Source organism: Vanacampus margaritifer, chromosome 20 (genome assembly GCF_051991255.1).
Source record: "Vanacampus margaritifer isolate UIUO_Vmar chromosome 20, RoL_Vmar_1.0, whole genome shotgun sequence".
Taxonomy (NCBI): domain Eukaryota; kingdom Metazoa; phylum Chordata; class Actinopteri; order Syngnathiformes; family Syngnathidae; genus Vanacampus; species Vanacampus margaritifer.
This window is the reverse complement of record NC_135451.1, coordinates 2,771,150-2,796,208: the sequence shown is the minus strand read 5'-3', so window position 1 is coordinate 2,796,208 and position 25,059 is coordinate 2,771,150. Positions and strand designations below refer to the sequence as shown.

General features: G+C 40.0%; 1 protein-coding gene across 3 annotated transcripts; it reads left to right on the top strand.

Annotated features, from left to right (window-relative positions):
- The first annotated feature begins 1,289 nt into the window (after nucleotides 1-1,289).
- On the top strand, nucleotides 1,290-24,667 carry slc35b3 (solute carrier family 35 member B3). Of its 3 annotated transcripts, none has more exons than XM_077554952.1 (10): nucleotides 1,290-1,544; nucleotides 3,039-3,276; nucleotides 4,059-4,180; nucleotides 4,285-4,439; nucleotides 4,663-4,770; nucleotides 4,856-4,953; nucleotides 7,851-7,943; nucleotides 8,378-8,489; nucleotides 8,677-8,746; nucleotides 24,150-24,667. In XM_077554952.1, exons 2-10 carry the CDS (start codon nucleotides 3,061-3,063, stop codon nucleotides 24,325-24,327), a joined length of 1,152 nt encoding a protein of 383 aa, XP_077411078.1. In that variant the 5' UTR covers nucleotides 1,290-1,544; nucleotides 3,039-3,060; the 3' UTR covers nucleotides 24,328-24,667. The 3 variants fall into 3 exon arrangements, with proteins under 3 accessions (XP_077411078.1, XP_077411080.1, XP_077411079.1); XM_077554954.1 differs by lacking the exon at nucleotides 24,150-24,667 and adding an exon at nucleotides 10,791-10,863 and having other exon boundaries at nucleotides 1,291-1,544; XM_077554953.1 differs by lacking the exon at nucleotides 24,150-24,667 and adding an exon at nucleotides 10,865-12,922 and having other exon boundaries at nucleotides 1,293-1,544.
- The last annotated feature ends 392 nt before the right edge of the window (nucleotides 24,668-25,059 follow it).

Genomic DNA, 25,059 nt, shown 5'->3' with positions numbered 1-25,059 from the left:
CGCCTTTGTGCCCCTCGGTTGCGCGTTACCGACGACGGGTGCGAGAATGCGAGTGTGTGGTGTCTGTCTCAGTGTCCGAAGCATTTCAGATAGCCGAGACGCTCTCCCGCCGATAAGTGGGAGCGCACGGTTGGGGGGCGCAGGGGTGGGGGTGCGCATGTTGGAACGCGGCCAGCAGTGGCCGGAAACGGCGCTGATGTGTAAAACCCGGAAGTCTGAAGTCTGTGGCATCTACCCCATTGCTGCTGTACTGATGTCATCGGCAATCTATTTGATTATTTCTTCAATCTTAAAGTATCCTGCTTTTATATTCTTAGGTCTATTTACGTTTTTACAATTTCAGTTCATACATTTTGCTATTTAAATGACATATTTTTTATTTCTTTCCAATGTTTTGACGTCAACCGGATAATTTCCAGCCAATCCTGTAGTGTGACGTCATCGGTAGGCGACCCGATACAAGCTGGCAGCCCGATCACATCTGGTACCGACACCGGCCAGTGTCCTCTTAGCAAAAGATGTATCCCGGTGAAAAAATAGAGACGGACGAGAGCTGTGATCAAGTGAAGAGAGATGACAAAATGGGCCAGAAGATTTGAATCATCCCTACTGCATGTGTGTGACTCGCCAACAGATGAACTATCAGCTGTTCGAAAACTGCTAGCCTTTTTGGGTTGTGGCACCACCATGAGCCATTTTGTGGTGGCCCTGCCAGAACTGTCCTGCATATATTCTATATTCATCAACTAACACAATTTGATTATTTCATATTTCATATATCATCTTTATACTGTTATTTGTTTATCATTTGCTACATTTGTTATAAAAGTTTATAACTTTATACTAACAATGAAATTAAAACTGTTAAGCTTTAGAAACACACTTTGGCAATTTTTTTGGCCTTATGCACTTTGTGAATGAGCTATGCGCTTATCCTCCAAATGTCATATGTATCATATCAATCATATGTACTCCAAAGATGGAGGTGTGTCCTACTGTAAACAAAAAACGCGATTTACTGAGACAAGACAATTTTTGTAACTGAATACTTAATAACATACACATTAACACCGGTGTGTCCTATGAGTGGAAAGATTCATGGGGAGGTTGAAGATTAAATAGCAAACTCACAAAACTGAAGATGTCTAATGGACCGGCGAGCACCTTTTAAGGTTCAAACAACAAACAGGAATATGTTATAATAATGATAGGCACGGATTTATAATATGACTTCATATATTAGTCCGTGACTATAGGCTGGACGCGCACTCGGGTCGACCAATAGAATCACAGTTTATTGTGCCGGAAGTTGTTTGCTGCTTCTGCTGCTGCAACTAGCTGCTTGCTAGCCATAGGGCTTTTGTGTGTGTGTGTTTGTTTAGCTAGTTTGCAAATTGTCAAGTTGTCATTGGTGAAGAGGATTATGAGCGAGTTTCATCAGCAGTAAATATGCCTCCGGGTTCTTTAGAGTTATGCATTTCCCCGGAATAGCCCCACAAGAAGAACATAAACCAACGTAAAGATATCAGGAAGTGTTGTTGAAGGTAACAGCCATCACAATCCTGCATTCATCCGCAAAGCCTTCAAAAATACGTAATGTAGTCCTCCAAGTTTATGCAGATGCTCAGATGTGAATGTACCCGATGTTGGAATGACAACGTGTGATTTAGTGTTCAGTAGCTGGATTGTCTGTCGATTGAATGCTTTTCCTTTATTTTCTTGCTATTCTTTTAAAAACATCTACGCTAACATTTAAAATTATGACAATCTAGCGTCGTGGTAGTGCAGTGATGAGTTATATTATGCTGTTTTAAATTAATATAATACGGATAACAGACAACGGTCGGATTCTACTCCCTTTAGCATCCTCAACCTATGTCTCCCCCATGGTCAGGACAGCAAATGAATTAATTACACGCTGTTACTTAACTCCCTCCAAATTATTTGAAGTAACTACAAGTCTATATCTGCGAAACTACGTCCTTGGCAAACGATATAAAAATGCAAAGATACATTTACAATTGGCGCAGCATCTGTACAACATTCTTTTTCTTTTTGCCTTTTGTTAGATATTTTTTAATGGAATCTCCTGTGTTCTAACACACAAAAATACCATATCATTACTATAGGGTGTTATTATTCGTCTCACATGAAATACAGCATTAAAGTAACATATTGAACTTAAGTTTAAAATTAAAAGGGGAAAAGCTCAAATCCCTCCACTGTTAATTCATTAATAGTTAAAGTGTTCATTAAAAAAAAAAGTTAAGTATGTGTAAAGTTCAGTTAACATTTATGATGATGAATGTTAATAAAGATAGTTTTAAATTTACTTTTGTGGGGATTTTTTTGTTATCTCTTTAAATTGATTTTCAATGATACAAGGTCTTCATGTCATTTGGTGATATGACTGATTATATTAATAAGTATAGTACAGGCCAAAAGTTTGGACTCACCTTCTCATGCAAAGCATTTTCTTTATTTTCATGACTATTTACCGGTACATTATAGATTCTCGCTGAAGGTATCAAAACTATGAATGGACACGTGGAGTTATATAAAAAGGTGAAATAATTGAAAACATGTTTAATATTTTGTCTATAAGGAATGTGATAACTTCATTATTTTTTATGAACAATTTAGACCTTTAAAAACAAATGTTACCACTTGTTGTCGACTGAAGATGACATCACCTGTGCTGAGGAAGTAGGTAACGACCAATCATGGGTCATTTTGCTGACCAAACCCAGAAAACAGGTGAGTCATGATTGGTCATTAGCTATTTCCTCAGCACAGGTGATGCCATCTTCAGTCGACACAAAGTGGAAAATTTAGTTTTAAAGGTATTAATTGTACAAGGAAAATAATGAAGTTATCAAATTCATTCTGGACGAAATATTAACTTTTTACTGCTGAAAATGGCTCAATGAGTCAAGTATCCCTTTAAGAATGTTGTATTCATTCATGTAAAGTATATGCAACATTATTCAGATGAACATTTTAAATTGATCAATTGTGTTACTTTTGTCTTCACACAGCCACAAGTAGATCCTGGACACAATGAGTGCTAAATATGGCCTAGTGGGATACAACAGTTCGCGGAAGCACATTTCAATATCCGTACCTCCATCTGCTGAGGTGATGTCCCCTCATATAAAGTCTCTGGAGGAACTGAGGATTCTGGGAATCAGAGTTAGCAACTTCAGTACCCCCATACAGTTTTGCATCTGTGTGGCCGGAGTCTTCTTCTTTTTCCTTATTTATGGATACATGCAGGTAATAAGGAAAATACTATATACAGGGATGTGATTTTTCCGCAAATTCCCGGAATTCCGCTTTTTTTATCTCCCCCCCAAAAAAAAAATCCGATTTTTTTTTTTTTCTATTTCATTGTGTATGCACATGACTCCGACAGATAACATCTTCTACTATAACAAAGACATTTGTGGTATGCTCTAATATGAGTTACTTTTCATTTGGTCATGATACAATTATTTGTTCATGAAATTTGAACTCTTCAACATTATTTATGTGTTAACTTAGTAATCACATTAGTTAGATATGATGATATTCTCAGTGATAGTTTTTAAAAGCAAAGGCAGTCCAATGTTTTTGAATGTGACTGATTTTGAGTTGACTAAAACTGCCATTTTATATGGGATAGTTCAATATACATTGAAAATTTATGCTGTTGTTTTGCCCCCAGACCCCGGGCTAAATTTTCAGATAATTTCACTTTTGTCAAATCACATCCCTGTATATAGCTATTTGGTACCTTGAAAATAACTCCTGACTTTATGTGTGGAAAGTATGTTTATAATCACGTAGCTTTTTTTTAGGTTGGCACACCACTGACTTGACTTTGAATTGAGGCTGTCTTGATCTATTCTTAGTGCATAAAAGCATGGTGACAGACTTGAACTGGAGCCCAATATTCATTTTTGAGTCCTCATGCGCACTGGCACACCACTAATGTGCACCCTTGTTTACAACAATAATATATGTGTCAAAAAATGAAACTCAATGTGACCATCTTCTTTATTTGTCTTGCTGCTCAGGAGCTAATATTTTCTCTGGAAGGGTTAAAGTCCTTTGGATGGTACCTCACTCTGGTCCAATTTGGTTTCTATTCTCTCTTTGGAGTCATAGAACTTCAGTTCACAAAAGACAAACGCAGAAGGTACAACTATTTGACTGTTTGTCGAACTACATCATAGACATTCAAATGACTTCTTTTGGTTGGATAATAAGACTCCTGAACTTTTTTTTCTGATAATTTTCCAGGATACCTGGGAAGACGTATTTGATCCTTGCATTTCTAACAGTGGCCACCATTGGCCTTTCCAACTCCTCCCTGGGTTACTTGAACTATCCGACACAGGTCATCTTTAAGTGCTGTAAACTAATTCCTGTCATGATTGGAGGAGTATTTTTACAAGGTCAGTTTACCCCCCCCCCTCCTTTATTTTTATTTTTATTTTTTATTTCAATGTAATATAACTAATCGTGAATACTATGGCTTCTACAAGTTCTACTCAAATACATATCTTCAATGGCCACCAATATTTTTTTTCCAAAGTACTCACTAGAGTCAAGGATATTTGCTTTCAGATTTGCATTCAGCTGAAGCTTGGAATCATTGCTCTGTTCCCTGTGTTTTAGATAAACGCTATAGTGCGGTTGATGTGGCCGCTGCTGTCTGCATGAGTTTTGGACTCATCTGGTTCACACTTGCTGACAGCACTGTGTCACCCAACTTTAATGTCACAGGCAAGTACTGGAGCGCTTTTAAAAAATAGTCACAGAAAAATAGTCATTTATGTTCTACATGTTTAGGATGTTTGTTTATCTTCAGGTGTTTTCATCATTTCCCTGGCACTGTGTGCTGATGCTCTTATTGGAAATGTGCAGGAGAAAGCCATGAAACATCATAATGCCTCCAATTCTGAAATGGTATTCAACCTTATTTTCTCTCTCTTTTTATTAACAAAAACAACAAATACCATTGGTGAACACAACGTACAAACACACAGGGACCTCCTTGTGCATTTCTGTGCAAATAGTAGTTCGTAGGATTCTCTAACTTATAACGGGCTGAGTCCAAACCAAAACTCAAATTTTTACAAAAACAACAACAGAACACACACACACACACAAGTAAATGTAATAAAAGTGCAAAAAAGACAAAACTGAAAAAAAGTTGCAAATTAAGTAAGAAGGCAACATAAAGCTATGCGAGAAAGAAAGCAATCAGCTCTTTAGCACAGCATAACAATATAAGACAGACAAAAAAAGGGTGAAACATCCAATTTTTTTTTATTTTAAACAAGTATGTAAATTAATATACAGAGGGTAAAGTGATGGGAAAAATTATAAAATAATGATACACCCCCCCAGACCGAAACCCCACTAGCCACTAGTGGGGTTTTGTATTTAAGAGAAAGGTCTATTTGTGTAGTGTCCTCTAACAAGCAGAGTAAAGGTGAATAGTGGAATTATGTGGCCCAAGCATGCAGAGAGATTTTCAGTGACCGTGATCCAAAAATTGTGAACTGGTTGACAGGCATGTGGCATGCATATACTGTAATTGCCAATATTGTCTTGTGTACATTGTGAACAAATGTTTGTGTCTACTAATCTCATTTTAAACATTTTATCCTGGGTGATATAATATCTGTGTGTGTATATATAATTCCATATTTTCCCATATACAGTATATCTCAAAAGTTTGTGAACCCTGCAGTCATGGTCAGATTTTTTGTATAAAATATTAAAATAACCGTATTAAATGTTTAGTCATACCCAAATTTACAATGCTGACATTGAAAATAAGGGGCTTGAACAAAAAGAATGATAATATTATCATTTATTCTTGAACAAAAGTTGTTGATTTAAGAAAACTCAGATTTCATAGGTGCAAAAGTATGTGAACCTCTCACTTAATCGGACATTGCACCTCCTTTTGAAATGAGAACTATATCCAAACACTTTCTTTAGTGATTTATCAGTCTTTCACATCTACTTTAGGGGAATTTTTGCCACTCTTCTTTGCAAAATGCAGCCAGTTGAGTGAGGTTGGTTGGGTGTCTATCATAAACTGCCCGCTTCAGGTCCTGCCACAGTATTTTGAAAGAATTTAAGTCAAGATTTTGACTGGGCACATCCACAACATGAATCTTGTTGTTCTTCAGCCATTCCTTGTTTGTATTGCTGGAATGCTTTGGATTATTGTCATGTTGCATGATCCATCTTCTTCCAGGTTGTAACTTCACAAAGAACGGCTTCAGGTTATGTTCCAGGATTTCCCAATATTTCTCAGAATTCATGATTCCCTGGATTATGTGTAGTTGTCCAGGTCCTGAGGATGAAAACCCAGCCCAGAATTTAACATTTTCACCCCCATGCTTCACTCTAGGGTGAAGGTTATTTTGCTGGTATGCAGTGTTGACTTTTCACCAAACATGACTGTTTTAGTTGTGACCAAACAGTTAAATTTTTGACCCATCTGTCCACAGAAGGGTCTTCCAAAAAGCTTCAGGTTTGTCGAGGTACTCTCTGGAAAAGTTGGATGGGCGGCTTTGATCTTTTTTGTGAGCAGAGGCTTCTACCTAGCAAGCCTTCCATGAAATGAAAGCCTTGTAGATTGACTTTTCTTCTGATTGTTGAAGCATGCACACGTCCCAGATGCAGAAAATCCCTTGATGTGATGTTCGAGTTGGCTTTTCTTGTGGGTCACTTCTAGGCAGGATTGTAGTAATTTTCAGGGTTCTCTAGTTACAGGTGAACTGCTTCACAGTGGAATGATGAAGCAAATTTTTTTTGATGACTTTATAGCTTTCCCTAGACAGATGTGCTGTCACTACCCACTTCCTGAAGTCCCCTGAAATTTATCTTCCTCTCAGCATGACTGACCTGTATGAGTTCACCTGGGTAAGACTAAAGTGACGTGGTTTTGTGTCTGTTTCAGTCAGTGATGCACAATTTCTTTACTAAACCTCTCATTTCATTGGTCCATTTCAGTGGTTAGTTTAGCTACCAATTTGTCCTACCTGATCGTACTAGACTGCTTGTTTTAAGCAACACAGCTCAGGGTTCACTTACTTTTGCATCTACATGAATTGACCCAAAATTATTTGGAATAAAGTTTTGACTACACAATTGATTAAAAAAAAGAACAATGCATTGAATTGATAAACCTACAGCTGTTATTTCATATAAAAACTAATGATTCATATTGAACAACAAAATCAGGTTGAAAAAAAAAAAAAAAAAAAATATATATATATATATATATATATATTATATTATATATATATTATATAAACTACAAAGGTGCTGACTGCGTTATGGCATACATCACTTCCCCCTTTCCCCATTCATTACAAAGGCATTAGTCAATTTGAATGTCAACACTCACTGGCATGAGCTCCAAAACGAATCAATGCGCTTGTCCTCATGAGAAATGTGGTCTTCCTTCAGGCATAACATTACCACTTTTGTCCATATGGCTTTGCCATAATCAACGTAAACTGAAAGTTCCTTAGTCTTGTTTTAACTCCATATTTCTTCTCTGACATGGACTGTCTGATATGAAATGTCGGCAAAGTTAAAATCATTTTGAGTTAAATTAAGACATCGTTTAGCCTGTTATGTCGACTTATGTTGACAAGAATGTTTAGAAAACAGACATCATGGTGGTTATGACTTTTTTTTTTGTCATAGAAAAGATTTGAAGCTTGACTCAAATTAAATAAATAAATAAATAAGGCTGCCACTGTAGTGTATGTGCAATTACACTTTATTTTTGTATGTCCAAAAAAATAAATAAATAAAGGATGCTGTGTTTACAGGTGCTGTACTCGTACTCCATCGGCTTTGTGTACATACTGACAGGGCTCTTCTGTGTGGGTGGACTGGGGCCAGCAGTGTCTTTGTACTCAGAGGTGAGCTCGCACATAATTACACCTTACTTGCATTGCTCATGTGACTATTAACAGGGTTCGACATGAACCATTTTTGAATGGTGGCCTTTTTATAAAGGCAGTGGTTCCCAAACCTTTTAGTGCTACTGACCATTTTCATGTGGATTCATATTTTGGAGGATCAGCATAGAAGCAAAAAAAAAGATTAAAAATATCGCTCACAATGCACAGTTGTTCTCTGTGTATTATTGGACATAATGATCTCACAATGGTCGAGTCTGACTTACAAAATTTGTACTGGCCTCGCATCTGAAGGTAGGTTGTAGTCAGACACAGCGACAAACTGGTTCCGGGCCATCGGGCCAGCGTTTATATCGAACCCTGCAGTTAAGAGATTATCATCAGGAAATTGTATTGATCCTATATGAATTTGCTGTTTAAATGTTTTCTCTTAGGACCCTCTGAAGACGTACGGTTATACGTTCCTTTTCTCTCTTGCTGGTTTTTTGGGCATCTCCTTTGTGTTGGCCTTGATCAAGCTGTTTGACGCCCTTGTTGCTGTTACAGGTCAGTTTTCCTACTTTTTGTCAAATACTTGACTTTAGTGATCTTTAGAACATCTCCCTACCAAATACTGGTCATTAGAAAAGCAGGTTAGAAAGTCTTGAACAGTTTGTTTGAAGTCAAAAGCAAAAGACATAACTCATCTAACAATCGTTGCCAGAACCATGACTATATTTTTACTTCTTTTCAGTGACCACAGGGCGGAAAGCCATGTCAATTGTATTTTCCTTCATGTTCTTCACCAAGCCCTTCACTTTTCAGTAAGTACTGCTACCTTTGGACTTTGGCCAATGTTCTTCTTTTCTTTTATCAGTGGTACTTTAACTTTAACTATGTGACCACTGAACTCTGCTTTTACTAAGAAAACTTGGATTTGCCTTTCCTGACCCTCGTTTTCATGTCCTCAGTCCGTTTGCTGTACCTTTTTTGTACTCCACTCCTCTGTCTCCCCATCTATGACTCACTGCTGCACTTATTCATCGGCTCTGTGAAAAAGGTCATATATTGTACTGCTAACATGATTTCTCTCATACACAATGGCAATACATTCACAAGCTTACTGCATGTTCTTTTTTTTATGCTTGCCGAATTTACTTTAAACTCTTTGGTCATTAATGAGATCCAATCAACGTTAATAACAATGTTTTGATTGACACAGTCAGAGAGCTACTGATGGGATGCAACGCTTAAACCAAAACAAACAAAAAAAACTATCAAATTGTATTCGCCTTATGTAAAATTGTAGAACTGCACTGTGTCACATGACCAACATGAGTTAAGATTTAGAGATAGAACGATATGTTTTTTTCAGGATCAATACTGTTTATTAGTAGTCAAGGAAGCCGGTAACCGATATTTTTTTAACAGATATTCATTTTCAGTAAAAAGAGGGGGAAAAAATATTAGTGTCAACATTTTAACCTTTTTGAAATGTCTTAAAGCATGTTTATTTAACTTTTGTTTTTTGATTTTTGTTAATCTTAGATGATAGACATCTTTTTAGATTCCTAACAAAAAGTTCAGGTAGCTCCCAAGTTTATCTGTAAGTACTAGGGCAGAGGTGGGCAATCTCGGTCCTCGAGGGCCGGAGTCCTGCAGGTTTTTTAGGTTTCTCACTTCCAACACAAGCTGTATTCCAATCAACAAGATCGTTATCAGGCTTATGCAGAGCTTGCTGATGAGCTGATCATATATCAGCTGTGTTGGAGAAGGGCAACACGCAAAACCTGCAGGACTGCGGCCCTCGATGCCCACCTCTGTACTAGGGGGTGTAACAAAAAAAAAAATTGAATCAAAAATCCAGTTTTGAGTTAAATGAAGCGAGTGCACCAGCACACGGACTAATGAATCAGTCTTGAACCGGCCGATGGCCTGGTCAAAACGTTATAAATCAGTTTTACGTCGCTGATACAGCTGCTGAAAAGTGTCTTATAAAATTAACAAAATAGTCCAGTTGGCGCTGCTAAGGCCAACTTCAAAATAAAAGCATTCCACCTAATACTTTGACGTCAATGCAATTGCCTTGTATTTTGAAATCCTCACAGCTCATGGTGTGCGTCGCGGCTCAAGGCGGTTAGCTTGACTCGTCCTCTTCGACTACTACTCAACACAACGCCATCCCGGAATCACATTTAACCACTTAACTTAACCACAATTAGCCACTAAGAGGAGCGGAAATGATGACAGCGTTTGGCGAGCTGTGAGATGCGTTCAAATGCACTCTGACATTTCAAACTCAGACAGAAAAGTGTCCATCATTAAACAGTAATAATTGCAAATATGTAAATAATGTAGACTTTTTAACAATCCATAAAAGCTGACATACAATTAGAATGATTCGTGTGAAATCATGTTTTTTTTTTTTTTACTTAATTACAATCAATGGTCCATCATAGTCACTTCTGTTTACAATACCTAATCAACTACTAGCCTTCCATCCTCCGTCCGTTCTGAATCTAAAATAAAGAATAAACCTGCGTTTCTCATATTTTATTCTTATAACATTTACCACTAAAAATTAGAGCGCCTTTTCAGTAGTCCTCTTTAAACAGGCATTAAACAAAACACTGAACAAGAATATTACTGAGAGTCATAGTATAGCAGTTCATCTGCATTTACTTGAGAAAACTATGATACATTGTACTGACCAAACCAGTAACCGAATATGAGTTTGTGTTTGTGCATTTTGTGCACTGTCAATTAGAAATGGTTTTGAATATAGGGGTGGACATTAATATATATTTTTAATTCATCGATTAATTGACAAAATAATAAAACAAAAAAAACTGTCTCATGTAACTACAGGTGACATTGTCGTCACTGAAGAATATTAACCATCTATCACCCCCTCTAAACTCGCCCCCAACCCCCTCACACAGGTACGTCTGGGGTGGCCTTCTCGTGCTCTTTGGCATCTTCTTGAATGTTTACAGTAAAAACCGTGAGAAAATTAAGCTTTCCTCAATCAAGGACTTTTGGAACTGGCTGCTGAGGGAAAAGAAAGTCAGACTTCTCTCACAAAATGTATGAGAGGCACCCATCGAGGGATCCCGTCACAGGCTTTGAACCTCATACAATCAACATCGAGCCAAGGATCTGCGTTCTTTTGCCACCAATCAGTCTCATATGCAACATGATTGAACTGTGACATCCCATGAAATTTTGGGGCTCTCTATACCAGAAAACAACTGGTACAGACAGAAACTGCCCCAAATTGAAGGATGTGCTGCTATTAAATGAGATTAAGGCCTAGATACACCAATCCGACGTCGGGAGTCGGACAGCGTTCGGCCGACGGCATGCGCCGTTTGATCAGTGTACAAATTACTGTTGTGAAGTCGGATCGAGTTGGAATACGTTGGAGGGGCATTTCCAGCAAATTCGACATGTTGAATCGGGCGTCGGGGACATTTGATCACTGTGATTGGCTGTTAGCTTGCAAATCAGCGCACGGGGCAAGAAGAGCAAGTAACAACGCGGATAAACAGTAGTCAACTCAACTTTTTAACAGTTTTTTCAGGACAGCACACGTGAATATTAAAGTCCCCCATAAAGAGGATATGATCATATTTCAACACGATTTCGGCAAGAAGATTTACAAAGTTGTTTAAAAAGTCCTTTTTGTATTTTGGAGGTCGGTAAATGACACAGCACAGCACAGTGACGGTTTGGACGACTTCAAAGAAGGTGGCTTTAAAGCTGTGATCGATGTGGTAAATAGACATCGTTCTCGAGGAAGCGCCTTCAGAAGGGAGGTCGGCACCGCTTCCAAATCGCAGAGGGCAGCACTGCCAAAGCTTTTCGGGTGAACCGACGATCGGTAGCAGCCAGGAGTCGACAGGGTCCAGGATACGCCACAACGGAGTACATGCATTCAGGAGCAAGCAGGGGACCAGTGCCTGTTTTTGCGTCACCAACTGGCTGGCAGCCGCATTTACCCCGGTGTCACTGTCAACACCGGTATGAGTTGTTTACGTTTTTATGTCCCGCCCCCGTAAAGAGGTTGCCGGTTGCTTTTAGGAATAATGACTACCACCGCCGATGGTACGGAGGGGAATTACTTCTCGCGCATGTGCTGAAGGTACATAATAATCTGTGTCGGTCCGGTGTGTAATTACGTCATTTTTCTTCGCGACGTGCCGACGTCTGAGCCGACGCCACACAGGGTAGGCAGGCGTCAGTCACATTTGGTCCACGTCGGATTGGTGTATCTAGGCCTTTAGGCTTTTTTTCCCCTTTTCTTTTGATTGCACACTAATACATTCCCAATGTGAACGATAACACTGAAGACTTTTGAAAGGGAAGCCAGAGACCAAATCACACAGTTTTGCATTGGAAATTTGTGAAAAAAATTGGAAGGAAAGAATTTATACGAAGTGTGACTGTTTGCTCCCCACCTCAACAGCACTACATTGTAAGGATTTATTTCCTGCCCGTGTCCCATGGCATGCGCCACAAAATGTTTTTTCTTTTCTTTTTGTTTTTCTTTTAAACAGTTTTTGTAATTGAAAGTATCTTCTCCTCTGTTTGGTTAGATTTGGGAATGTTGCACTCCACTTGTTTGGATGAAAACAGTTTTTGTAATTGAAAGTATCTTCTCCTCTGTTTGGTTAGATTTGGGAATGTTGCACTCACTCCACTTGTTTGGATGAAAACAGTTTTTGTAATTGAAAGTCTCTTCTCCTCTGTTTGGTTAGATTTAGGAATGTTGCACTCCACTTGTTTGGATGAAAACTGTTTTTGTAATTGAAAGTATCTTCTCCTCTGGTTAGATTTGGGAATGTTGCACTCCACTTGTTTGGATAAAAACTGTTTTTGTAATTGAAAGTATCTTCTCCTCTGTTTGGTTAGATTTGGGAATGTTGCACTCCACTTGTTTGGATGAAGGAATCACACTTTATATAATAAAACAAACTCAAGATGTTGTATTGATAAGAGTTTTACAATGTAGGATGAGGATGTGACTTTACACGCACCATATTATTAGGTACATCTGAGCATACAAATAATGGTATCAAACTTTTGACACAGTCAGAGGTATTCGTTTAACAATATACAGTAAACCCCCCTGACAAACCCCCTCCAAAATGTTTATGCTATAATTGCTGACCACAAAATGGTCCCAAAACGATTAAATAACATTTCTAACTCATCTTACACAGAGATGGGTGCGTCAATGAATTTTGAGCGTCCGTCATTCAGCAATCGTCAACAGTCAGGAGACCCTTCCTTCATCGTCAATCTGTCAATATTTTAAGCCAGACAGCATTGTAATCGTCAATCCGTCATTAGTTGTTCCCAACTTCCCTCAGCGAAATGGGCGTACGCCATGGCATCGTTCATTGACAGACTGACTGAGATTCCGTCAATATTGATGGAATGCCCGCTTTTTTTTTTTTTTTCAAACCTTACCTTAACATCAGGCTCGCATGGAACTCCATGCGCTATGCGTTACTGACACCTAGTTGTAGAAACGGTGCACTGCATAACATGCTTCCAAAGTCATTGTTTGTGAGACCAATTACCGTAATGGTTTTCATGACATAAAATTACAAACATATTATAAATACAAGCAGGAACATATTTAAGTAAAATGCAGGTTTTATAATTGTGAAGTAGTAAGAGTCATTGTGCTTTTTAGACACGGTTTCAATTGAAGTGTAGTGTGTAAAATGGAGATCACTGATTGGCTGTTAAGCTAAAAAATGCAAATCATTCCTCTGGGTGAAGATCTCTGCTGGCCGATGATGTCACGCTACGGCAACTCCAATCGGACAGTTTGTTTGATTTGTGTTTAGATATTTAAAAAAAAAAAAAAGTTTTACTCAGGCAGGTTCCTGGAGGGGAAACAAAAGTTACAAGTGATTTGCATTTCCTGTCTAGCACAGCCAATCACAGCGATTGTCACCAACATCAATTTGCATAAAAAGCTAAATGACTGAAAAATCTCTTAATATTTAACCATTTCAATCACTGCTTTTGTTCCCGCCTGCGCCATGAATGTTTTAAGCATGATTGTGTACATTTCATGCATTACTTAATGAAACCATGACTGCGGACCGCACAACCATGACCTCCCAGCCATGTTCCTTACTCGTTATGATGTGAAGGCAATGATTTTGAGAGTATGGTTATTTCTTTAAAGTAGCCATCACTCATCTCACACTTGTTATATGGTGTCATAATGTGACACAATGCAGGTGGTGATGTTGCACCATGTTTATTGCATAACATGATTGCAACGCCGTTTGCGATGTTATTCCCAACTCTGCTTGCGAGACGTTTCAGAGGTGGGTGTCCATCATTAACGGATTGACAAATTTTTTGACGTTAATGCTTGGTTCATCAATTTTTTTTCCTTGTCAATTTTTTGCCAATTCAGTGTCTGTGCTAAATCACCGTCAGATTCTTGACGTGGGAACCGGCATATACTTGCACCACTTTGCATATATTAGCTGCACATGAGCTTGGTAGATTTGTATTTAGCTGCAGACCACTGCTTGGTTCTGCTTGACACGATCACTAAAATGGGAAAGCTTTGTTGACAGATGAACAGTGAAACAATCCATTAGAGGTCGAGGGGTCGTGTTGCCGTATTAAAAATTAGTGCGGCAATAAACACACCCCTGATGTGGTGTTCATAGTGCTGCTTCATCACTGTGGGAACGGCTATTCACCTCCCTGAAAGGTCATTATTGGATGGGGGAAAGCCCAGTTGACCCAAGGCAAAGCACATCATTTGTCTTGGAACACCAGGAGAACACACCTACACCAATGCAGGCTGACCTCCTTTTTCAACATGGAGAACTCTGTCCATTTTTCAAAGCCACATAGGAATTTACTTTCCATTAATGTCCATATTTTTTATTGTGTTGGACAGACACTTTAATTTATGTTGTGATGTCTGCAGCATAGCTGGGGTCAGCAGGATAATTTGTTTGCTTGTATACAAACTTAATTTGAGTTAATGCACTCCCTTCAGTATTAAATTTAAATATTTCCCTCTTAAAGTTATTGGTATAATTATAATAATGCAATTCATTCACCACATTTGATAGTAGGTGTAGTTGTAGTAGTATGTATGTTCTCAGTGAGCTTGTTTCAATTCATCATAAATTGTTATATTAAGGATAGTGCCATCTTTTTTTAATTGCTGGTTTCAGTTTTGTTTCCACCGCACACGTACACACAAATCTCACCAGGTAACCAGGCCAATTCAACCTGTGGGATCACTTAGCTGCAGCCTCTTCTAATAAATAATGGCAAGAGACTGCTGTATAATATGCTGTATAATATGTGCTATGACCTCGGATAGCCACAGTCGAGAGGGCTGGCAGCCCGTTCATTATAGGTTCAGAGGGGGGCAAGGTGGCTTTTATAGTTCCTTTGATCCAGACTTGCTACACACACACACACACACACACACACACACATGTGTCTCATAGCCTTGGCTGAACTGGGTGTACAACATATGTTAGGAAATCCATAATTTTGCTACATCTGTTTATATTCTTGGTCATGCAGGTCGTGATAGTTCGCAAAGGTGGAATCAAGGCAACTAAACTGCTTTTGTTTGTGGAAGACATCTTTAATCCAAATTGCTTCAATTCAGTTTTTAGACTTCAGTTTTCCTTTTGTGCAGCCTTCCTATTAACTCTTTGACTGCCAGACGTTTTCAGAAACGGGATGTCGCCAGTGCCAGCTGATTTAAGCATTTTGACTGATCTTTCAAGGTCCACAGGAAATGTTGTGTTTGGACTATGGGAACACACATACTACCAAATGAAAGATTGGACTCTCATCTTTCATCAGAATTTTTTTTTTCTAAGTTTAAGTTTCTACCTTATTCCGTTCTTCAGTAATCAACAATAGAAAATGGTTACTTTCACCAAAATGCTCTGTTGTGAAACAAAAAGCGGAGAAAAAGAGCTTTTTGTGAAACAATGTTATTTCATGCACTCTAGTGAATTGTACACTTCTTTTTGTCCATAAATGAGGCCACAAACACCTAAATAGTGCTTTACTTCTGTAATACACCACCACCAACAATGAAAAAGTGTTTTTAGTTTGCAAAATATGTTTATTTCCATTCAACAGTGTAACAATTTGACAAAACAATTTCGCAAACTATTTACAAATGTGTGCAACTGTGGTACTATTTACAATTATGTGGATGTTTCAAATATAGTTTTTCTTTTTGTAACGCTCTCCTGCGTGCAAGGAGAGGGAGCAGGGTTTGCACAACAGATTACTTTCACTTTCCATTGCCCGTTTCGCGTGCAGACGGCCTTTTTTTCCGGGGAATAGCAAGTAGCAGACTGTACCCACTCATCCGATGAATATGCATTGGACTCGGGGTACTCTTCGCCGCCGATTGAACGTCCGCCTGAGCGTGCTTTGTTGTGCTCCGCGTTTTCCGGTGTTAGCATCGCTAGCCCGTGAACCTTTATGACGTCATCATAGCCGCCGCATCAGCGCTTCCAACTTCGGCGCTTCCAACTTCGGCGTCAACCTCGGAGTCACCATCATCATCATCGATGATGATCATCGTCGTCATCAATGTGCTCTTTAGCGTTGGTCGATGCCTTTCGTCTTTGAAAAAAATTCCCAAGTGTGAGCTGCTTGCAACCGCCATTGTTTGCTTCCTCAGCCATCTAGCTCCGCCTCACGTCTTCTACTGCCGCGTCAACGCTTCCAACCTCGGAGTCACCATCATCATCATCGATGATGATCATCGTCCTCATCAATGTGCTCTTTAGCACTGGTCGATGCTTTTCGTCTTTGAAAAAAAATGCTCGAGCGTGAGCTGCTTGCAAACCGGTCGCCATGTTCTCTTCTCTTCCCTTCCCCAGCCATTGTCCCCTCTAGCTCCGCCTCACGTCTTCTACTGACGTCTACCCAATCTTGTCAAAAGAGAGTCATCGCTGCCCTCTAGGGGCCAAAAATAGTCATTAGGCTCACTAGACCTGCTTGAAACTTTCACCACAGCTGGGCAAGGCTTTACTCCACCCGTTTCAAAAAAAAAAAATAAAAAATGGGTGGACGTCTTTTAACGTCTTTGGCGCTCCTCCGTAGGTTTTTGCAGAACATCATTTAACGTCTTTGGCAGTAAAAGAGTTAATGTATCTGGATATTTTCCCTAGGAGATTCACAATTGGGTTGCTGTTGTTGTTGCCGGGTGTGGCTGTTGAATGACCACCCTGCAGACCAACGAGTTGTTCACCTAGTGGCAAAGAAATGGCCAGCCAGTCTTCCCATGGAACAGACAATCTTTAAGTGGTGCAAACCTCTTTTTTTAGGCCTTGTCTACACATAGTTTTTAAAACTTTTTAAAACCTACTATTTCCCCCTACTCCAGGTAGGAAAACAAAACAAACACATCCACACTAAAACTAAGTGCGCTTAGAAGCTTATTTACAAGCATACCAAGTCTCTAGGTGGCAGATAGCTTAAACACTGTCCAATCGGAAGAACCTTCTGTCTCCTAATGTCACCACTGCTCGAATGTCCAATGCTTTTATTTACACACCTTCCACGTACAGTACATGTTGGGCAAAATGTGGAGACCGATGAGCCTCTTGCATAAATATGTTTTTGCTTGGAGAAATATTTGTACTATTGAATGTAAGGCAAAGTTGGAATACGTAGTTGTGTTAATGGATTCTTGGTCTGGAATACGTAGTTGTGTTAATGGATTCTTGGTCAGGAGCAAGGTTGTTTCTGGGCAATAATTTTGTTACACATTTGACACTAACGTGTTTTATTTGTGATTGTTTAGTCCTTTTATTATGTTGCAAGTCAAATTGACCCATATAAAGGTTTGGAAAGTAGAATGTTGAAGAAATAGTGTGAGAAAAGCTCGGTCATCCGGGAGGGACTCGGGGTCGAGCCGCTACTCGTCCGCTTTGAGAGGAGCCAGCTGAGGTGGCTCGGGCATCTGGTGCGAATGCCTCCTGGACGCCTCCCTAGAGAGGTGTTCTGGGCATGTCCCATCGGCGGGAGGCCCCGGGGACGACCCAGGACACGCTGGAGAGACTATATCTCTCGGCTGGCCCGGAACGCCTTGGGATCCTGCCGGAGGAGCTGGTTGAAGTGGCTGGGTAGAGAGAAGTCTGGGCATCCTTCCTAAAGCTGCTGCCCCCACGACCCGACCTCGGATAAGAAGTAGAAGATGGATGGAGGTTGAAGAAAAAAATGCCAGTAATTAAAGTGGCATATTTAAATAGAAAGAACTACAATCTAAGTTAACCTATAAAGCCTGAACCGTGAAATATATGAGAGAAAATTCTGAATCTTTGTAAATAGAGTATTTATTGGACCTTTTGAACAAACCAAAAAATTTTGGGGGGGGGGAAATCAACTTCCACATATGACTTTTGAATTGTTTCATATTTGATAGCCTACATCTGGTCACAGTGCTTTAAATTCGTACATTATAACTGTCAAAAATATTATAATAAACATACGTGTGAAACATATTATTAGTATTATAGTATATTTAGTATTTCAAAAAATCAGAAAGAACATTTCCCTCCATTAGTGTAGGTGTCTCTCCTTTCTTAATTGAGGCGATCTTGCAAGGTCGCTAGAAAATCCATCAGCTGGCTGATACTGCCCTCTAATGGATTGTCCGTGCAATGCATGTGTCCGATATACATCAGGGATTTAATGGGAAATTATTTTGAGATTTTCTGTGTGAAATTTTGAATAATGAAACACACAAAATGCAGTACAAGTACAAACTTGTTTTTGTGAAGCGTACATTATTGATAACACGGTTATACAATGCATAAAGAAATGCTTTGGAACCTTGCTATTCCGCAATAAGCACAAACACTTATAGTGAAGATGATGATGATAAAATGCAATATAAAAATGATAAGGTATAGAATGGCAGGGGAATATCATAATCTTAGGGTACAGTAGTGGGAGGATAAATCAGAAATCAACGCATATTTTCTTAGGGTTTGCGCAAAAGATTTTCCCTAGCATATTATTGCAGTATATGCAAAAGTAGTTGCTTCCTTCCATCCATCCTTGTATCCTACCTTCTTTACTTGCCTCGTTATTCCTCCTCCTACAACCTCAGATTCATTACACCCCACCCACCCACACCCTAGCCGCTTTTCTGTTAGAACATTTTCCCTATATAATATGATGGCCATCTGCTAGGCTGAGCCGCGCGTACCCAAAAGCCCCTGGGCTAGATGTTTATCTGTCATTCCCCCCTCCCATTCTCTCCACACCCCTTTTAAAACTGTGTTAAGGATGCAAAACATATCAGCGACCGTCGACCGCTACAATTAGCGCAGGTGCTGCCAAGCTGTAAAGTGATCAGGAGTAAACGTAATTGACGCGGAATCGAGTGGAGGAGCTGTAGGAGGAGGATGGTGGAGGGGAACTGTGTGGTGTTTGGAAATGAGCTAGAAATTCTACAGGCTTGGCCCTTATTACTGCTTGAAATTCACTGTGCTGTGATTAAAATTGGAGCAGAGATGTGGTTAGAAGTCCTGGCAAGTTCAGTTTTTTTATTAACAGCTGTTTAGCTGTTGTTGCGAATGTGCTCCTGTCAGTTTGACAAATGGACTCAACAGTGAGAGAGTGCGCCGTATGACCAAGAGTGCCATGTATTTTTCAGTTGCACCCAGAGCATTGTGCTTGTGAGTCCAAATGCGGCCAACCAAAGCATTTGCTTTGCGAGCATGCAAACACACGTGTGCAATGTTCACACGCCTGACTTATATAGCCTAAGTAGGGGGCGAAATATTCCACAGCAGTCACTCATGAAGAGGAATTCTTAATAATAAATATCCCACCAATAATGAATGTGCTGCTGGCTGCAGTTGTCTTGAGGGCATAATATCTAATTTCCTCCCAATGTTTCATATCTCTTCTCCGGCGTGTAGACACAGTCCATCACTGCACTGCAGTGTAGGTTCCTATCAAGTTTTATTTATTTTTCAAATCAATATATAAATCAAAAACGTGGACAGATGAGATGCAATAAATTACAGAATGCCGGACGAATGCAAAATTTCAGCCGTGTGTCAGAAGAAGCGACTCCCATGGGTGGAAGATCTACCAAATGTCATTTGAAATGACACTGAGTATTACTAAAATATATTTTTAATACAAGTGGAGCCAGCAAAGCCATTGCTCTTTGTAATTAAGATTCCCTGCACCTTCATGGGATCAGCTCTAGATAGTAGGCTACATCTTTCTTGACAACCATCCCCTGCATGTCTTTTTTAAAATGATATCATTTTTTTGTACATATTTTTTCCACCGAAATTATGCAAATAGAAATTGTTCCCAGATTAAATTGTCGCCATCATAAAAGCTGTGCTGAACAGACATTTTAAATACAATTTTAACATTCTTAGTGACCATTCAAAAAGTTACATTACAGTTTTTCTCTTTAGGCTTGGCACATTTCTTGAAACCGAGATGACATTTTCAAAATACAATGGACAAATCCCAATACAACCTTACTGTTGGTGCCGACTGGATGGCATTTCTCATTGCTTTCATCAAATTGCCAATGTCTTAGTACATGTCTCAATTGCCTGAGTGGATCTGTGCAAATGATTGTGTACATTTAGCCTACAGTTAGCACAATGTGCCCACATTTAGTACATTTTCCAAATGAATAGATCTTGCTGATATAACTGGATTAGTTGTTTTTCAGCCTAATGGCTGTCCTCTCCAAAACATGTCAGCAGGATTTCAGTGCGTAAGTTATAATATGCAAAATCATCTGTGTAATTGTCAAAATTAGTCCTGTATATCACAGGGGATCATGCAGTGTAGAGGATGGTTGAGACATTCACGCCATTTTTTTTCCCTCGCTGCATTGCGACGTGGATGAAAACCTTTGGCCAAACAGAGCAGCGTATGGATGGTCAAGAGGAGGAAGGTGACAACAGTGACTGCACAGTAAATTCTGTAGAGTAAATTTGACTTTGACTTTAGTAGGGGTGTGCCAAAAAAGTAATTCTTATAAGAATCACAATTCTCATTTAGTATGATTCCAAATCGATTTTAAATGTCCCAAAATCGATTTTATTTAAATTATTTTATACTGTCTTGCCTTTGTGTGTGCCTTTATTTGGAGCACTTTTCATGTTGTATCGGGTTTGGCCACTGAGGGGCAGTGTGGTTAAACGCGGTCTAATTCACTGTTAAGTTGTAGCCACATTAGAGAGTAGAAGGAGAAAGTCACAATCAAGTTATTCCAATAAAAGTTTTTTTTCAGCGTGGAGCCGTTCTTTTGAGTGATAAAAGTGCTGCAAATTTACTGTGCATAGAAAGTGTTACAGTAGTTGGTTCTCCATTTACACTGTTTGCGAGATATGATTTTAGTTATTAGTTTTTAGTTTTTCATGAATATACAGAATTTGGCTTCCACTTTCTTTTGTTGCACTCTAATGTGTAAGTAACTTTGTGTGAATAAAAACGGTTGCAATTTCCTTGACTGTGAGTATGTCAAACCGCAAACTTTGAATACTGCTCTTGTAAAATCCTTTTTCCCCCCTCAGTTTTATATACAATTGTATTTTGTTAGCTGTTGTGAGAAAACATCTAATGATTTTGTGGTGCTCACAGAATGCCAAAGGGACGATGCATTTTGGGGGCACTGACTACTTGTATGACATAGAAATTAGATTTTGACACATAGGTGAGCTGTTTTGGGAGAGATATGAGCTTTTGCAGATGATCCAAAGAGTTGTGCAAAATCATCCAAGTTCTTTTTGGCAAAAGAACAAAGTGAATGCAGATGAGCCAAAACAATTGAGAAGGATCTTTGCAGTTGAGACTGTATCAACTCCTTGTTTGGGAAAAATAACTTGGAGTCAAGCATGTGTGAGCAGTTTTGGGATAGATATGTGCTTTTGCTAATGAACTGATAGGTTGTGCACAAATGTAAGTGTTTGGCAAAATGATCTTGCAGTTTTTAAAATGTCATCTCAGTTTCAAGAAATGTGCCAAACCTATGGAGAAAAACTAAATTAAACCAATAACTTTGGCTACTCCTGACACAAGTCCATCATAATAAAAGCATTGTAGGGCTCGAAACTGTGCTCATAAATGCCTACATCTTGCTTCTAAAATATGAGACAATCCGAGAATATTTTTAAATCACTCAAGGAAATCTGACTGGTAAATATATTTAATTATTTTTCGATTAAACATTTTGTGTTGCTGACAATTTTCTGCTCCTCATTTCGGATTAAAACACATTTAACACTGAAACAATGGTGACAGGAATGGGATGTTGTGCTGACGCAAGAAAGAAAGAAAAAAAGCGACCAGGGGCCAACGACTTCAACTCAAAAAGGTTTATATTGGGGTTAGCCTCAAGTTGCTAGCTTCAGCTAGCCCAAAAGATTCATACCAGCAGCAGACCCATGAAATGAAACAAGGGCAGTGATGCAAAGTGACACTTCATCAGCAGATTTGTGTCCAATAATACACAGGCAATAACTGTGTGCTAAATATTACTGTATTCATCGTATAAATTTTAGGATAACACACTCCAACACCAAGACACTTTACGGCACTGTGTCGTTACCTTCGTAACACTACTCGGAATATGACAACCGACTGTTCACATTGAAGCTCACGGAAGCATGTAACTGCAAATGTGGAGCAAACATTTTGACTAGCAAGCTCATTTGAACATATTTTTGAAAGTATGTTCTTGTAAGATAAATGCTTCAAACTTTTTTTTTTAAAAATTCCCATAATGCCACAGAGCATTGTCTTGTGCATGCGCAAAGCAAACAAACAAACAAAAAAACTAGCATTTGGGCTACATCATACCAATACTTTTGAAAATTAAGTAAATCTTTATTCATAATTTGTATGGTTTTGTTATGTCTGCAGTTGATGATTTTCGTTGGGCATTTTTTTTTTCATAATTCTTGCGCATGAATACCCTGTGGTAGGTATTATGTGGAAGAAAATGTGAAAAAAAAGAACATAAGTAAGTTTGAATACATTTGCAAATACGTTCATCGCCTGGACTCGGGGCTATCATCAGCACTCGAGATTCTCGTTCACGTCAACGACTGAGTCCTAAATAAACTCGAATCGTTCTTTTCACGAAAAAAGTTTCATAGCCCAACAGATGAAAAATCCGTTTTGATGACAATATTAAGTGGAAACTGCAGACTTTAGAGTAAAATCTCATCCTTAGAGGGACTCACTGCCAGCAGTGCATGGATGGTTTCTGCCTCCTTTAACCTGTATTAAATGGAAACACATATTTGTTCTTTGACCTTTTTGTAACCATACAATTAAAAATAATTTAAAAATAATGTATGGCCACAGAACAAACTACTCAATGAACAGTCTCTCTACGCCATCCCATCACCGGAGCGTAACGTAAAATATGTACTTCCAGCTAGGGCTGGGAGATAAATAGATTTTTTAAAATTAATTTGAGTGTTTTGTTGTGAACGATTAAAAAAAATTATAACATAGATGTTTTTTTCCCCCTTTCGTTGCGCCGCGCCCGTGGCTTTCGCCCCCATGGGCTTCGTAGCGTTAACTCTGCCAGTCGTGTCCTCACACACTCTATATGGGAGGAACTCAACAACAGCAAATAAACTCCCGCTAAAAAAAAACAGTTTACTATGTTACTGTGGAGGAGTCATTTACACAAGGAAGCACGTATGAAAAGAAAGGGGCACAATAAGAGCGATCACCAACGTGGACACGTTGCACCTCGCTAATGATATGGCACCCATGTATACAATGAGGAAGACTCGATTTCACCACTTGCTGAAAACGGGAGAAAGCCACGCCATTTGTTTAGGCAGTGGTTATTTTGCCGTGACTGGCAATTCAAATGCTAGCGATATTTTTGCTCTGAACGGCTCCAATATTGGTCGATCGCCGGAGCGAGGAAATCTTTAGCCTGCTGTAAATTAGATATTTTATCCTTTTTTTTTTTTTTTCTGGGGAGAGCTCAGTATTGATCATTCGACATGTCATCATCATTGTTCTCCCTTATTTATTTTTTTTATTTTTATTATTATTATTATTTTATTTTATTTTTTTTTTTTTTGGTATGTGTGTGTGTGTGTGTGTGCGTGCGTGTAAAAAAAAAAAAAAAGAATTCCCATACCGTTCACCTAAACCGAACACTTCAAAATCCAGCCAGAGTCGTGGGGCCGCCAGGAGACCCGAAGAGGGACCAAAGAAAAGAAAGAAAAGCGAAGCCCAGCACCGACCAGACACCACCCACCGGGCCACTAACCAGAGTCCTTTACCAACCCCAGAGACATCTAAATTCCAACAAATCAGGGAGACCTCAAGGGCCCGAAGGAGAAACTGAGGAAAGGTAGAAAGGACAGATGAAGCAGAGTGAGATCCACAGACACCCGCCTCCACCGAATCAATGACCTGAGGGAGAAACAAATTGTGTCTGAGTTTCGATAGATGCTGGTGTGGTGGATCTGGCATGCATGAAAATCTCCACCAAAGAGGGGAGCCGTCGACCCCCGCCAGGACAGAGCAAGCGCAACACCTCAGGGCCCCCCAGGCCGCAGCAGCGCCAAAGGACGACCCCCGGGCCCCGCAGGGGCCACCGGCCGGAGAGCAAACCCAGGAGCAGGAGCGCCCCCCACCCCAACGCGGCCCGCGCCCCCAACCCAACGCAGCAGGACGGGGCACTGCAGGCCCAACAGGCACCCCACCGGCCCACAACCCCCACTCCCCCCACGACCCCCCCGCTCCCTCCCAACCCAGCCCCAACCGCCCCCAGGCCCCCAAATCCCCAGACACCCCCCCACCCCAGCACCCCCACCCCGGCACCCCCACCACCACCACCCCCCAACCAAGCCGCCCCCGCCCCCACCACCACCCACTGACAGCCCCCCAACCCCCGACCCCCAGACCCCGGGGACACACCGCACCCAGGCATCTGCGCCGAAGAGGGGCCGGACAGCGGAGCGGAGAGGGCACCCGCACCCACCCCACCACGCGGAGGGACGGAACACCAGGGGCAGAAGGGGAGATGGGGGCACCGGAGGACGGGCGGCATCCCCGAACCCCAGGCCCAGCGGGG